General features: G+C 41.7%; 1 protein-coding gene across 3 annotated transcripts in view; it reads right to left on the bottom strand.

The window, feature by feature from the left end:
* L3MBTL1 (L3MBTL histone methyl-lysine binding protein 1) overlaps positions 1–17,883 on the bottom strand; it is a 501,211-nt gene that overhangs the window by 419,277 nt on the left and 64,051 nt on the right. Inside the window, exon 2 of one of the 3 annotated variants that reach the window (XM_085619211.1) lies at positions 5,316–5,481. In XM_085619211.1, the coding sequence (XP_085475337.1) occupies positions 5,316–5,463 (148 nt within the window). In that variant the 5' untranslated portion in view covers positions 5,464–5,481. The remainder of the gene's footprint in view (positions 1–5,315; positions 5,482–17,883) is intronic. The other 2 variants (XM_085619212.1, XM_085619213.1) reach the window with 2 other exon arrangements.

The following is a 17,883-nucleotide window of genomic DNA, read 5'->3' as shown; positions in this document are numbered from 1 at the left end:
TGTGTGAAACCTCTGGTTTTTTAAGTGAATTTGCAAGGTTTTTTAAATGCTAATTCCTAACTATAACGTGTGTGAAACCTATGGTTTTTTCATTGAATTTGTACGTTTTTTTAAATGCTAAGTCATGTATTTATTTTTAATTTTTGCGCACACGGTGCGCTTTGCGTACCGTGTGCGCGCTGTGGGCACTCGGTGCGCTTCACGCACCGAGCGCCCACGTTGCGCATTTCGTACCGTGCACGCTTCGCCATTTTTTACAAAATATCAATTGTTTTTTTCTCCCTTGGGGTCCTTAGATTTATATATTAAATGTGATTGATAATTCTTTTTTTTTTTGTAATTTTTTTTTACCGTACGCGTATGGTAAGCTTACCGTACGCGCACTCCGCGATTTTTTAAAAAAAATTATTAAATTTATTTTTCATACTTTTTGGTCCTTCGTGAACCCCCTGACGAACGCTAGGGGGTCTGCAACTCTCTTCGTTGCCCCCTTTTCATGTTATCAACCTTTGTTTTTCAGTGCGAGAGACAGAAAATGGCGGCCGATACTTTCTGATTTCGACCGATTCGAATGTTTACAGTCATGTAACCACCAATCAGAATTGAGCTCGCGCACGGCACCGTACGCATATGGTAAGCTTACCGTAAGCGCACGGAGCGCGCCTACAGATATATATATTGATTTAAATGCTATTTTCTCAGGACCTACCGAACAGATTTACACCAGACCTGCAAAAGGCACATCCCTGACCTGAGGACTACCTCTCTGCCCAATTTCAAGTAATTCTGTTCAGCCGTTCGGGCTGGAGCTCGGACTAAAGGTCCTATGGGAAAATGCATGGGGAAAACGCGTTTTGGGACCCCCCTTTTTTCTCAGCCCCCGCTTGATGAATCCCCCCGAGACTTTCAGGGTAGGAGCGGAGCGTAGCGCCCCATTAGTTTTGAAAAATTCGCGAGGATTCGTCAACCGGCGCCAAAGTTATTCCAAATAGAATGTTGCGGATTTTCTATGGAAACACGGTCCTAACTATAACTATCTACTGGCGACCGCCAGTAGATAATATATATATATATATATATATATATATATATATATATATATATATATATATATATATATATATCCAGGACGGATCCCTGTGTGACGTAGGCGCTCCGTTTTCAGGGCGGTGCATAAACCATTCGGCAGGATCCAGCCGATAATTATATATCCCGTGATCAAGCCTTTTTGCAGAGGCGAAACGCGTTGGGTTTGGCAAGAATAAAGTCCTTTCCATAAATACAACTACGAGTGAGTGCAATCCTTTCTTAGTTCACAGAATCAAAGGACTAAGAACCTGCTATATATATATATATATATATATATATATATATATATATATATCCTTCAAAGTGTGTCCCGTGCTCGGGGATGCACTCCATCACAGGCGAACTCACAAAGTCCTTTTCATTAGGGGAACCGGCAGTTGCATTGCTGAGCTTATTTTCGGCCTAACATGTTTCAGAGCCCCCAGCTCCTTTCTCAAAGGCAGTCCTCAGCCTCGCGCAAACAAACAACGTGCACTCGTTTTTTTCTTCATTTAAATACCTTTAATAGGTTGCAGGTGAGCCATTTTGCTAAGGATTCTGGTATCCCATTTTGCTAAGGATTCTGGTATCCGTAGTGCACATTGCATTAATTTTAACCCTCCAGTGGGTGTTGCACGACTGGGGAAATTATTCAAATATTTGAGCAGCTGGGGCCCACTGGAGGGTTGAATGAAAAGGACTTTGTGAGTTCGCCTGTGATGGAGTGCATCCCCGAGCACGGGACACACTTTGAAGGATGTTTTACACGGCGGTCCAGGCCGTGGGGGACAGCACCACCCAAGAAGGAAAATGGGGCGCAAGGTAAAGACTAGACTGTTACCTGTATGCGACATCACTGTGCTTTAAATTAAACCGTGCATTTGAGCAGCTGGGGCCCACTGGAGGGTTGAAAAACTTTGAATAATTTCCCCAGTCGTGCAACACCCACTGGAGGGTTAAAATTAATGCAATGTGCACTACGGATACCAGAATCCTTAGCAAAATGGGATACCAGAATCCTTAGCAAAATGGCTCACCTGCAACCTATTAAAGGTATTTAAATGAAGAAAAAAACGAGTGCACGTTGTTTGTTTGCGCGAGGCTGAGGACTGCCTTTGAGAAAGGAGCTGGGGGCTCTGAAACATGTTAGGCCGAAAATAAGCTCAGCAATGCAACTGCCGGTTCCCCTAATGAAAAGGACTTTGTGAGTTCGCCTGTGATGGAGTGCATCCCCGAGCACGGGACACACTTTGAAGGATATATATATATATATATATATATATATATATATATATATATATATATATATATATATATATATATATATATATATATATATATTCACTGAAAAAACCATAGGTTTCACACATGTTATAGTTAGCGGAAATTTTACTGATAAAAAAACCAATGAAATTCCCCCGTTATAGTTAGTGCAGGCAACTATAACTCACGCGACCGCAATCCTCTGCTGATGCTAATACTGTATTTAGACACTTATTTGCCCATGTCTTCTTCCATACATTTTTAGCTATACATATATTACAAATATTTTTTTTTCATAAAGACACATATGTCATCAGCAGAAGATTGCGGTCGCGTGAGTTATAGTTGCCTGCACTAACTATAACGGGGGAATTTCATTGGTTTTTTATCAGTAAAATTTCCGCTAACTATAACATGTGTGAAACCTATGGTTTTTTCAGTGAATTTGCAAGGTTTTTTAAATGCTAATTCCTAACTATAACGTGTGTGAAACCTATGGTTTTTTCAGTGAATTTGTACGTTTTTTTAAATGCTAAGTTACTTTACGCCATTCGTGGCGTGCGCGCCCACTTAACGCAGTTCGTTCCGTGCGCGCACGGTGCGCTTCGCGCACCGTGCGCGCACAGTGAGCACGCGGTGCGCTTTGCGCACCGCGTGCCCACTTTACGCAGTTAGTGCCGTGCACGCACGGTGGGCACGCGGTGCGCTACGCGCACCGCGTGCCCACGTTACGCTAGATGGGCCATGTACGCACGATGCACTTCGCGCACCGTGCGCACATGGAGGACATATGATGCACTTCGTTTTGAAAGGTAATATTTTAATTTTTCGTATATGTTATAAGCCATGCACAAATGGTGCCCTTCGGGCACCATTTGCACACGGGGTGGAGAGAGTGTGGATAATTTTTTTTTTTATTATTTTTTTTAATATTTTAGTTTAACTCATCTTTAATAAGCCATGCACAATTGGTGCCCTTCGGGCACAAATTGCACACGGGGTGGGGAGAGTATGGATAATTTTTTTTTTTTTATAATTTTTTACCGTACGCGTACGGTAAGCGTAATCGGCGAAATTAGCGAAAAAATTAATATTCCGTTTTTGGCCTTGGGGGATCTTTGGGGACTCCCTCAACATTGCTATGTGTGTGGGAGCTGTCTAAACAGCCCCTTTACATGTTTTTGTGCTTTATATTTTAAACATCACTCTCAGTGCGAGAGAGAAAATGGCGGCCGCCGCTTCCTGGTTTCGGCCGATTCGAATGTTTACTAAGATCTAAGAGCCAATCAGAATCGCGCTTGCGCACGCCACCGTACGCGTATGGTAAGCGTACCTTAAGCGCACCGTAAGCTGGCTCAGATATATATATTGATTTAAAGGCTATTTTCTCAGAATCTACTGAACAGATTTACACCAAACCTACAAAAGGCACTTCCTTGACCTGAGGACTACCTCTCTGCCAAATTTCTAGTAATTCTGTTCAGCCGTTCGGGCTGTAGCCCTGTCTAAAGGTCCTATGGAAAAATGCATGGGAAAAACGCGTTTTGGGACCCCCCTTTTTTCTCAGCCCCCGCTTGACGAATCCCCCCGAGACTTTCAGGGAAGGAGCGTAGCGTAGCGCCCCACCTATTTTGAAAAATTCGCGAGGATTCGTCGACCGGCGCCAAAGTTATTCAAAATAGAATGTTGCGGATTTCCTATGGAAACGCGGTCCTAACTATAACTATCTACTGGCGACCGCCAGTAGATAAATATATATATATATATATATATATATATATATATATATATATATATATATATATATATATATATATATATATATATATATATATATATATATATATATTACTGCTCCCAAACACCAGTCAGGTGCACTCTCAGGCGGGTGCTTTCTCAGTGCGGGGGTGTACCCGCATATCTATTACCGCTGCAACTCCCCTTCTCTCATTCAATTTCTTTGGAGAAAGACAGCACTCGCGGGGGGCCGTTTCCGTAAATTTATTAACAGAAACTTCACACGCTCACAAAACAGACGCGTTTCGGTAACAACCTTTTTCTATGTTGCACTGAGGAATATTGGAGTGTGTGCTTGGTTTTGTATATTGAAAAGTGCAACAATGCAGGCAGAATTAAAAAAATAAGAAATACAAAGAAGGGAGAAGGGCTTCTTTGAAGCAATCCAATTATGTTAACCGCAACTTCCTTTCAGTGTTGGGGCCAGACTCCATGACTGCACAGTCACCTTTCACTCTTCCCAAAAACAATCTAAAATATCAGGGTAAGGACAGCAAAGGATTTTTGACGCTAGCCGGTGGCAAGGAAAACATTTTTAAAAAGCACAGTTGGTTAAAAAAGAACAGACATTGATGGGAAAACTTCTTTGGAGATTTCACTGCATTACTCTGTGGAAGCATCATTGAAATCCAAGTAATGAGAAGTTCTTAAAGAATTAGAAAGCAATTAACATGTAAATGTAAATATAGCAATGCATTTGAACACCTTAACTTTTCCCTGTGTCTAATTCTAACTCGATTTTCTTGTAATACTGATCATACACCTAAACCACAGTCCTAAACCTAACCTTTACTTTACTTAAACCCTTATTATAACCCTTACCCAAATCCTAATAACAGGCCATAACCATTTCAATAAATGAATAAATATCTATACATTTACAATGTTATTTATCTTTTGTCATCATTACCTAAAATATATTGTCACTTTTGTTAATGGTACTGTATATTTTGATTTCTTCATTTTCTTATGATACCAAATGCCTTCAGATTGTAAGCCTTTCTGCTATGCCTCTTTGTGTTATACTACTTTTTGTCATGCATCACAAAATGTGTTACTGGTGTAACTAATGTAACTTAAAGATGTGATCTGTCTTCTATGACAGTGTTTGTTCTCACCATGTCATATTCTAAATGGGAAATACTTTTCTTCTAGTCAAGATGGAAAGAAATTGTTTCCCATATTACCTTGCACAGTACCTGAGCTGATGAAGGCAGTTGCTGGGAGTTGTGAATTTTGTACTGGGCTCTCATTGGTTACCATATGGATACTGACCTCGCCAGGGGTGCTGACCTTCAGAGCCCTCATGACATCCTTGTTCCCTCTGCTGTCCATCACCTTGTGGAGGAATCTCTGAAAAGTAATCAACATGGGGAGTAGGCACCAACACTAATTAATGCTAGGACAAGACCGATGAAGCAAAGAATCAACACACAGTTGAGGTACAGGAAGGATAAATGGGGTAGGAGGAACCCAAAAGATGTACAGGACCATGGCAATGGGTGCACTGAGATGGAATTCAGTGTTTGAGCAGAAAGGCCCATAATATATAGTGGGGGCGAATTTGTCATAAATTAGCTACCAATTGTGGATTATTGTCTAACTGAGTACCCAGGATTTCTCACAGTTTTCCAAGAACAACACAAATATTATGATATATTAAAAATAAGATCTTTTGTTTTGAAAATTATTGCTGTGAGCATTATTATCTATATCACAAATGCATTAAAAGACGCTTAACCCAAAAGAATAAGACTTTTTACATGTGTAAAATTTAAATCAAAGAGACCAAAACTACATTCCTCGCCATTCAAACTGAGCCTAGGAAACATTCACAAAGGAAAAGACATTCAAAATTGTCTTTTACCATCTTGCAGTTTGCGTGCTTTAATGGGAGAACACCACATAAATATCTGGCAATTTGCTGGATTACATTCAAGTATTGCAAGGTACCATGTGAAGAAAGAAGAAGGAAAGGCATCACCAATCTGCAATTTCTAATAGATTGACTCACTGTGAATCCATCAGACATCAAATGCAGAACCATCTGAGTGGGATCATTGTCCCAAAAAAAAGATAAAAGCAAAGCTGAAGTACCATACGAAAAGGTATCAGAAATACAAAGACCCTATGAATGACACAGAAACATGAACCAATGTGTTGAATATAACTTTGACAAATGGTCATAGACTCACTTATGTTCCAGTCAAAGGACCTCATGGGATGTGGGAGATACCGAAACAAATATGGAAAGATGCAGAATTATGAAAAGGTTTCAGACTGGTATTGCCGAACCACAGATAGCTCTGGTGGAGTCGCAGTACCTGAGAATGGGCTCTATTTGGTTCAAAACAGACCTCAAGGAACTATTCACCAACTTCAGATAAGAAGAGTGAATATTCTGCTGGACCAGCTGAAGCCTGGGTAGAAGGGCTATGATGTTCAATGGAAGCCTAGGGGGAAATTTACACATTATCTCAAAGAAGTGAGTTCGAAGATAAATATTTGGTGTAACAGGAATGAACAAGTGTCCAAAACATTAGGATAAGGAACTTTATGAGTTAAAATTGAGTAAAAATACAGAAGCAGAAAAAAATCTAAATTTTAATGACATCAGCAAGCCCTATATTGATTGTCTGAGTTAAAATGAAAATTGCAACAAGTTTGATTGCGTACACGTTAATACACATCAATCAATTTAGAAAGAAATGGTATACTCTTTTAGACAATGTTAAGAAAGGGTTGCCCATGATGAGGACTTACAGAGTCCATTGAACTATCTAAATGAATAAACATTCAGGATCCCTAGCAAACAGCACTCAAAGTACACAGCCCATAAGAGAAAGAAGAGGATAACATAACAGTTTTTGACACTCTAGGTAGACGTATATGACCATGCCCAAGATCCAACTCAAGAAAGGGTGGGGGGTAAAAAATCCCAAATAAATATTTATGTGTAGAATATTTTCAAAGTACAGACAGGTCAGATAATGTGGAAGGTACACAAAACACAAACACAAGATACAGTAATATTACAATCATCCAGTAATCCCGCTAAGCAAAAGGCAACCTCTAATAGGGCCACTGGGCAAAAATCAGAGCATATATAAAACACAATTCAGTGGAAAAACAAGTGTCACTGGCTTGACACTAAACAATGTGCATAATAAAATGTAATTCTTGAAACTCCTGAAACAGACAGAACACAGAAACCATGCCTGCAGTAGAAACATGGTACAATAAGAGGCTTCTTCCATGGGAGGCTATTTAGATTTGCTAAATACTTTGCATAAAAAGAATGAGAAGGAAGGAGTAGTTGATGGGATTATACTTTGTGGCCTGCAATTATCCTCCATTTTCCAAATGCCATTTGTACTATATGATTTGGGCTCCAGGTGTTATGGTTATTTGTTTTTGTATTTTCATTTGTATTTCTCCATATTTATTTTTGGCTATCTTAAAGGTATTTATCCATATTTATTTTGGTGTTTTGTGAATACATAAGGTTGTAAAATCATATATTTCCACTTTTTTATCAGATAAACGTGCACTCATATTTTGATGTGTGTCATGTTTTAGCCAATTAGGCAGGGTAATATAACATGACAATACACACACAGGTAAATATTAACTTTCTACTACAAAAGTATTTTGACATATGCCTTTATCTACCGAAATCACATCTTGTTTTTTAATTCCCCATGCTGTTTAGTTGTTCAACTGTTGGCCTGGAATTGATGAAAGACAACATGGAAAGTAACTCTAAAAGGAAACGCACTGTTTTCTATCTGCATTGATCTGGAAAAATCAGTAAAAACGTTAAACTGGGAACCTTCTATTTGATAAATGTTCATCATCACATAAAAAGATAAACCTAAGCAGCTGGTGCACCTGTGATGAACGCAAACTACATTACCATAACACCTGCACAAAAATGTTAGTGTATGTTTGAACCAGAGTTGGCCGTGGGTAATGTTTGCAAACATATTTAGGTAAAAAAGTATTTATTCGAAGAGGCACTTGTCGAGGATGACCCTCTAGACAACAATGTATACATAAAGGGTAGGGAGCCACCACTGTGGGTGTGCCTAGGCATCCCAAAAAAAATTAAGAATCAGCTGCCACCAACTGGGCCTCAGTGGGGAACTCAGTGAGACTTCCATCGTAGGACTCTGAATAGAAGGCCAATGAGGGTAGTGGCGGCTCATCCGCTAAGGCGGGGGAATGTTGCCCCACTGCTTTTTAGCAGTGAAATAAAGGAAAAACAAAAGGATAATAATTTGCGTTATCATTTTATTTTGTCCTATTTACGCCAGCTTTGCGTGAGGGGGTGAGGGCAGGGAAGAAGTAGTAGCACCCTCCTAAGTGGGCAATGACTGCTTAGCCAGCCCTATAAGCATATTTATAGACACTATTCAGAAAAAAATCAGATAAGGCGTTGAGGAATTGATGTTGGTTAAACTACCATTTTATTAACTGTTGTTTACAATTTGTGATTAACCTGGACTTCTTGGCACTACTTGTCTTGTTATCGCATGAATCCTGGATTATGTAATGTACAATGCTCTGATACCCAGATGGACCAACTATTTGCTACATAAAACTACAAATTAAACAAAAATATAAAATTAGCCACTAGTTTTTTGTGGATACTATGTCTTGCAATTTATTTTGATTTTTATAAAGACCCAGGCTCTAAGTCTTTACCAAACCTTCCTTCTTTGGATGGTAACATTCCACCCACCACCAATAACAGTGGATAAGGCTTAATATAATAATGTAACAGATGTATTTCTAGAGTGCAGATTCACCATTGAGGTCACTAGCGCTATTGATAGATAACTGATCTTTTGTACTGTCCAAATCAATGACACTCACTCTGTCTACCTCAGAAAAAAAAGGCTGAATTGGCAGAATTTCAACTGTGAGTTAAACACAGATCCCTGAAGTGGATGCAGTAGTTCACCATACCACCAGATAAACCCTCAAGATCCACAGATATTACACAAGAGCAGAGCGGTTTTTTAGGATAAACATGTTGAAGCAGCATGTGTCCTACGTTTATTCACTAACTCTCTTTTGAGTTGAGATTTCACACAACAGAGCTCTGTGCTTGAAACGGAAAGCCCAAAATTGTGAACACTCTGGCCCCTGCAACCAGAATCCATATGCTTAACTTACCCTAAAAGGCTGCAATGCCTCAAAAACGTTATTAGTGACACCTACAAATGTGGTCGTTCATGTGAAGTTATTCTTTTAACAACGAGGACAAAAAATTGGGTGCTTGTTCGTTAACCAGCTTGTCTACGGCAAATACCAAATTCTCTCTTCGCATTTCAATATTCTGTATTGTAATTTCTCAACTCATTGATACTCAATTTATTGGTCTTGGCCGATGAAAAGCATCTCTACAATTTAAATCTGTGGTCTTCTGAATACGCACAGATATATGTAAGGAGCATGTAGCCACCTAACCTATTTTAACGACTCTATAACAATGAAGACATGCTAGAATTAAAAATAATGGTAAAAGAAGGGGAACATAGGCTCTGAAACTGCCTACCATATAATACATCACGGGCTGCAATATGTATATGGCACGCTTTCCCTGTTTACAACATGTCAAACCTTTCAAAAGGTGTTCAGAATGCAAACTGGGACAGTGCACCGTAATACAAAAAATGCACTTGCCCCAGTGCAGCCGCTAACTCATGCTGCCCTCGGGGCAGCCCATTCAAGTGAAATACAGAGCGGCTGCTTAAAAGCCAATCTGTGTTTTACAGTGCATGAGGAATGCTGTCTACACTTCGAAGAGGGGAGTGAGATCCCCCCCGCAGACGGGTGCAGTAAGGGACTCCACGTGTCTATAGGAGGATGTCTGGGTAGTCCATGAGACCCCCTTAAATCCCTACAAAGGGCTGTCTTTAGGATCTTTTTGTGGCTCTCTTTAAATGCGCCTCCTAAAGGCATATTTGCCTCTGCGCCTGTATCCATTATACGGCGCGGCCATAGAGGCAAAGTGATTCCTTCATTTTCATGGGACCATGCCACCATGCAAATGAGGGAATGCCCTCTCATTAAACTGCTGGTCTAACATGTGCGGCAGAGCTATCAGTATAACAGAAGGGGACGCACAAGTGTCTGGGTTTGTAATACCATTGTACCCTGGGGGCACACAAGGCAGGCGCACACACCTGTTATACCCCCAGGGCTCAATGTATAATACGGCCCCAGATGTTTTATTATGTATGTTACCTTACTAGTTTCGGTATTGTTCAACATTTTATGTGGTCTTTACCAAGATAAAATGAATGCAATGGTTCACAGTTTATTTAGCTTTATGTGGATAACCAAAAACTTTAATTTAAACCTTTTGCAATACTGTGTTAAAAGTCTTGTCTCAACGGGCTGTATCATACATTGTACTGTGTGTGCCTGCTTATTGCACCCCCAGGGCACAATGGTATTAGAGAAGGGACAGCAGACGCTTATGCATCTCCTTCTGTCATACTGATAGTGCGCCCACATGTAGAGCCAGAGCATTCATGAGATGGTGTTCCCTCATCTGTATGGGGGCGTGGTCACAATCAAAGGAGGATATCACTTTTCTCCGCGCCCGTGCCATATTATGGATGCGAGCGCAGAGGCAAACATGACAACTGACAATGTGCCCCAAAACATTGGTGAACTTTCAGTGTGCTTTCTAAAGTCAGCCCTCTGGAGCCAAGAAAGGGGGTCCCATGGACCCCCCGACATCCACACATCCCCCTGCAGACAGGTGCAGTCACTTACTGCATCAGCCTGGGGCAGATCTCTCTCTCTACTCATCAAAGTGCAGACGACACTGTGAAACACGGGCCATGAAGCAGACACTATGTATTTCACTTGAATGCGCAAGCCCAAGGGCAGCACGACTTTGCCCTGAGGCCAGCACATGCTTTGAAATACAATGCACTGTCTCTGGATGTGCTTGGAACACCTTTTGAAAGGTGTGCTGTGGTACAGACAGGGAAAGTGTGCCATACACATTTCAGCCCCATGTATTTTGTTTTTAAATTGTTGTCTACTAAAAACCTATCAGGTATAAAGAGGTTGGATTGGAAACTAATGACTTGGAGGCAGATACAACATATATCAGAGAGAATTTTGTATTCTACATTGTGAAAGTCTGGACATAATATATGATTGAAATATGAAACATTTAAGATATTTGCCAAATATGAAAATATCAATAAAAAGAGAGAAGCTATTCTGGGCCTAGGGCTGAAAAATTGGAAGCAAAGGTAGCTTTGAATAAGAAAATAAGGGAGTCATATAAATTGGACCCTAAAACCAGATATTGGAAGATTATGATGTATAGGAAAGATTTTAGAAAGGAAATAAGAAAGATTGTTTGAATTGAGAAGGAGTCTTTATGGCGCGGAATGCATCTCAGCCCTTCGCAAAGTAAGGTCAGTATCCTTTGGAAAATTCTGGGTAAAGTGTTGGGGGCTATAAAAAAACCTGAGGCCTGTTTAGTAGCGGAGGAACAGTGGGCAGTAACCTTTATGGCATTAAGAATGAATGCAACAACATAAAGGAAATACAGACATTTTTGGGCAGCTGGTTGTGTTCTCCAAATATAAGTAGGGATAAGATTCATGTAATACCCTCGATAAAGGAGGTGACAGATATAATAAAGAACGTAATGAGTTTGTGTGCCCAGGGACAAGATGGGTTGTCAGCGACATTAAAATCGGATCCTGACTGATCAGAGTGCTTACACCCCGTTTGTTAACATAGTTCGCTCAAATAGAATTCCGGAGTCTTGGCAGGGGAGTATCTGAGTCCCAAATTTTTAAAAAGGATTCCAAGAAATGAAAAATAATTATAGAATGAAAACCCTACTGAATATTGCAAGTAAAAGCCATGCAAAACACCTACAGCAAGCCATAGAAGAATGAGTTGAGGAAGAAGCTATCCTCCCAAAAGTCCAACTGGGTTTCAGAAGGAATCATTCAACTGTAGATGGGTGCTTTACATTAAAACTGATAGCGGAAGATTATGTGATCAAAAGAAACAAAGCAATTTATGGAGAATATATAGATTTATCCTACACTTTTGATACAATCAATAGAGGTAAACCTTTTAAAAAACTGATGAATTGGAATATACCCCCGGGTTTACTAAAGTGGATTGTACAACTACATAATGGTTCTTGGACCCAAGTTGATCTGGGAAGCAACGGAGTCTTAACAATGAAAATTTGCAATCCGAATGGGTTGTGCCAAAGTTGTATATTGGCTCCGCTGCTTTTATCCTTGTACAGATCAGATATCCTGTTGAATTTATGCCCCAGCTGTACATTTCCACAAATATTAGAAGAGGAGCCAATTCCAGCAATACTTTATATGGACAACACCATTTTGCTGGAACATACACCAGTAGGTCTCCAGAAGCAACTGAATGCTTTTACAACACATTGCCTAGTAAAGCATTTAAACATTTCTATTGGAGTAATGATATTGTCAAAAGCAAGAAAAAAGCAAAATCTGTTAAAATTGTGGTTCAGAAATACAAATATTTGGATATACTTTTCAAAGATAATCTTAACTTTAAGGTTCATATGGCCTTCCAGGATCACAGGGCGAAGGCTGGAGCCTGGTCTTTAAAGAAATTGGACTCTGCTCTGGGTCACAAGTTTGTTGAACTATTAAAAGAAACCTACACCTAAAAATAATGAGCTGATTGCTGTACAGCTAGGGAATCATGGTGGAAGCCGATGTATTACGCCTGCAATCAACAGAAATGGTAATTTGGAAAAACTGGATAAACCTGCCAATAGGCTCACTTAATAGTGCCCTGAGGCTGGAACTGGGTCTAGTTAACATTAAGCAAAGATACTGGCAGATAATTTTAAACTATGGTGTGACTTTATGGTCATCTTCAATGGGTCCTTTAAGTATCTGCCAAAATGCAGTTACAATTGAGGGATGCAACCTGCTGGATTTTGAATATAGGTATACCTGACTTTGGATGTTGAAGTTAAGAATAGGTCAAGTGCCGTAATTTATAACATGGAAATACATCCATGGGAGATCCAATATGGACAACCAAATAGTGGATCTCTGCCCACGTTGCGCACAATGCACTTTAAGTTTATGTCAAATTTTAATTTTCAGCATTTGTTTTAAAATTGAAAAAGAAGAATTGTTATTATTGGTTTTCAGGGAGCTTCAGATACCACACACCCAAGACTTATTATCTCTAATATTAAGATGGGGCAATATCAAACTATGCTACAGGGTTGGTGCATTTTTAGAGATGGTGAACAATAGGTTAAGAAAGTGTATTTTAATTTGATCAATGGCCAGTGCTGGTGCTAGTGGTGATAAACAATAGAAAGTGTGATATAAATCCTGTGTATTCCCCCCAAAAATTATGTTATGGTAGTATGATTCTGCTTTTATCATTGACATGATTTTGATGAAGGTAAACTGTATTTTTTATCATTTATGTATTCTATTTATTATATCAGTACAAGGTCACTTTATACTAAGGACCCCAATGAATAGTTTACGGGAACAGTGTTATGGGAATGCTTGATTAATTGTACGGATGTGCTCTTATTTGATTGTATGTGAAAGTATACATATTGTTTGTGTGCCATGTTTAGATTGAATCAAAGAAATAAATAAATATATGGAAGTAAATATATAATAAAACCTAGAAGGAATAATAACAATAATAATAATAATTATTATTATCATTATTATTATTATTGATATTATTATTATTATTATTATTATGGAGTTTATAAAGCATGTTGCTACTTCACATGAAGTGTTCCAGCACTAAGGTCCAGACTCCTGCAAGCCAAGAACACAGCAGTTATCACAAGATCAGCCAGATCTGAATTGCCAAGTTTTACGTTTTTTCTGAAAGAGAAGTGCCGACGGGGCCTGGCGGACTGAGAGGGGACGAGAGTTCCATAGTTTGGGTGCTAAGTAGCTGAAGGAGCTGCCACCAATGCGAGCTTTCTTCACTTTGGGAATAATAGCCAGCATGGCACCTGCAGATCTTAGATTCCAAGATGGTGCGTAGGGTTTGATAAAAGATAGGAAGTATTGTGGGCCTCTGTTAGAACATGCCTTATAGCAATACCATAAGGTTTTAAAAGATGATCTCTACTTCAGCGGGAGCCTGTTCAGCTTCTTGAGAGTGACCCAACAGAGGCATGCTTTGGAAGATTTTTAAAAAAGGCATGGCACAGTATTCTCCACTCATTGGAGTCTATTCACACAGGACTGTGCCACCCCGGGGTACAGAACATTAGCGTAGTCAAGCCTAGACATAATCAGGGCTTGAACTACTTTTTTGTTGCCAGCTCTCGCAAGAAGCAAAGGATTTTTTTCAGAGTATTAGGGAGCCCAAAACATTTTCCTGCAAGTGCAGGGATTTGGGGGCATATGTATGAAACTATTTCGCGTTCGCAAACGCTGCGAGTCGCAAAAAAACACGGTGTATCACACATTTTCGCATCGCAAAGTAAGAAAACGCAATTTATTGTGATTTCTTAATTTGCGAGGCCCAAATTCTGCAAATATCCTTGTGAATTCACAGTCTGCGATAATCGCAAATAGAGAAATTGCACTTTAAGAAGCCGCTATGGAATGTATGAAAAAAACGCAATTTGCGAATTTCGGAAATTCGCAAATTTGCACTTCAAAATTACCACCAAGGGAATGCAGGTGGTAACCAGGTGCAAGCTATATAAACAGGCCCACAATGCAAGATGGACTTCCACAATGGCAGCGCTATATGTGATAGGCAGGAGGCTGCGAATTCGGGCAGCAGCAGTACAGAGGAGGATGCGACAGGAACGGATCTTCAGAGTGCACATTACTTTGTTCGGGCAGACTGAGGAGGAGATCCATGAGAAGTACGGGCTGCACCCAAAGACCATTTTAGACCTGATAGAGGAGCTGAAACCCTATCTGGAACACCCAACATGCAGGACCCAAACTATTCCCACCCATGTGCAGGTCCTGTGCTCACTGCACCTACTGGCCTCAGGGAGTTTCCAAGGGGTGATAGCAGTGGCAGGTGGGGTCTCACAGAGTTGCCTGTCGCGCTTCTTCCATGCATTCTTAGATGCAATGCTACAGCGGCTACATCACGGACAATTCCCCAGCATATAACAGGCATTACAGCAAACAAACCTGGACTTTTACCAGATTGCATGATTCCCCCACGTAATTGGCTGCATAGATGGGACCCATGTGGCCCTTACACCCCCATCAACCAATGAATATGTATTCAGGAACCATAAATCATACCATTCCCTGAACATACAGGTCGTCTTCAATGCAAAACATATCATCAATGACATTGTAGCCAAATACCCAGGCAGTACTCTCGACTCCTTCATCTTTAGACATAGTGGGATACACAGACGTAAATGCATGGTACACATCCCTACATACAGTACATCTTTGGGGGGTGGGACATTGACTCACCTCTTGTTTCCATCCCTGCAGGTGACAGTGCATATGCAGTGCGGGGCTTCATCCTGACCCTGTACCTAAATCCAGCCAATGCAAGGGAGAGGAGATACAGCCGTGCACACAAATCTACGCGGTGTAATAGAGCGGATGTTTGGGATCCTGAAGAGCCGTTTCCGCTGCCTGCATAAAAGCAGAGGAGCACTCCAATACAGCCCTGAGACCTGCTGCAAGATTGTGGCTACGTGTGCAATGCTCCACAACATAGCAAGGAAAAAAGGCATCCCAATTGAACTGAGTGATACAGATTCGTCGGACGATGATGGCCCAGGTCCCCCTGGCAGACCAGCAGTTGGAGCTGGGGCAGCTGCCGGATGGCAGAGACGGGCTGAGATCGCAAAGAGCTACTTCTAGGTGAGGAATGATGACATGAGGCAACATACATTTTTTAGCAGATCTGTGTTTATTCACACCTTTAACTGCAGGATGAAAGTAAGACACACAGTCTGAGCATCACAATGAGTGTAGTTGTCCGTAGCACATGTTAGATCCACAATGCAGGTAGGCAGGCAAGTCTTGAGTCTTGTAGGAGTGGGTTGACTCACCCATTAGCGTGACTCATTGTTCCAGATTCACCTCCTTCTCGGACGGACGGCTGCAGACCTTGGGTCCACAGGTGCTGCACCCTGTCTCCCACTGCGCCTCCTTGGATCTGGCACTGGTGGGGTGACACTGCTCCGACTGGATGTCTCCTCACTCTCCCCTGTGGCCATGAGTGCTGTGCCACCTGCTTTTTCTGTCTGCAGTTGTTTAACTGCAGTGGTGACCTGTGCCAGGCCTTTTGCAATGTCGTGGCAGCAGTGGGACATCTCCTCTTGCATGCTCACGCTGCGACGTGTCAGCTGGATAGTGGCAGTGCACAGGCGGTTCACCGCCTTGGTGTAGCTGTGCAGATGGAGGTTTGAGCATTGGCTAGCCCTGTGCCTGGCTGCTTGGTCCCTGTTCAATGCTGCACAGAGTTCACAGATAGCACCTGCCATGCCCATCATGCCCTACCCCACGTAGTGCAGGCTTTTGTTCATTCTACATAGCTGACGGCTAATGGACCTCATTGATTTGTGTTGCAGGTGCTGAATCCTGCGAACAATGTGGCATCTTCATCAGTGGCACAGCTGGTCCTGGCCCTTGACCTGCGTCTGACTGCTCCTGATTCCCTATGTTGGGGTGTGTGCTGCTCACGCACCTCAGTGAGACGCTGCCCTGGCTCTGCCTGTCCATACTCCTTCCCTGTGTACTGGTGTTCATGCTCCAGTGGTGGCAGTGGTGGCACAATGGTGCGCCTCCTACGTGGGACAGGTGTTACCTCTGTGTCTGAGTCTGAGTCCCCATGACCTGCCTGGTCATCCAAAAGTTCAGACTCCTTGCAGCCTGCGCTGCCTTCCTGTGTCCTTGCTTGTGCTGCGGATGGAAAGGGGAATAGATGATTTTTTGACTTTGTTTGCATTTCTCACTCAATAAGGTTTTGTGCATTTGTATTGGCTAACTGCTATCTCTCACTTTCCCCTGTACATGAATTCACATACTGCGTTAACATCGCTATGTCTCATTGCCCCACTGTTATGCATCTGACTACGTTTCCCATGATGCATTGCTGTGTGTGCTGGAAAAAGTGGACCGGAGTGACATGTGTAGTTTGTCTTTGGTGCATTCCTGAGTGTGTGAATGGGATTGTGATGTGTGCGGCTGCATTTGACATGCATCTTACCTTGGCTGATGGATGCAGGGTTGAAGCTGTCTATGTCAGCCACACCACTGATGCTCTCGGGCAGGAGGGTTGACTCCACCAACTCCTCATGGGGTGTTGAGTCTGGAGCAGTAGATGTTCCACCCCGGGTCTTGTTGGCCTCCGCCAGCCTGGCCACCTTCTCCTTCGACCTTTGGCGCATGTCATACCAGCGCTTCCTAAACTCCTTCACTGTGCACTGGGTCACACCAACTGCATTGACATTTTCTTGAATGTCCAGCCAGATCTTCCTCTTCCTGGACTCAGATACCCGGAGTACCTTCTTCCCAAAGAGGAGTTAATGGCTGCACACCATCTCATCAATAAGCACCTTCTGCTCCCTTTCACTGAATTTCTGTTTTCTTTTTCTTCCTGCACCCTCCTTGTCCTTCTGTGTGTCCTGGGACTCCATTGTAGCAGTTTCACTGGTGTGCTCACTCCTCTGCCTCTCCTCACAGTCTCTGACTCTGCCTCAGGCAATCAGGTGCA

This window comes from Triturus cristatus, chromosome 7, assembly GCF_964204655.1.
Source record: "Triturus cristatus chromosome 7, aTriCri1.1, whole genome shotgun sequence".
NCBI lineage: Eukaryota > Metazoa > Chordata > Amphibia > Caudata > Salamandridae > Triturus > Triturus cristatus.
The sequence above is the reverse complement of the archived record's forward strand: the minus strand, read 5'-3'. Positions and strand labels throughout refer to the sequence as shown.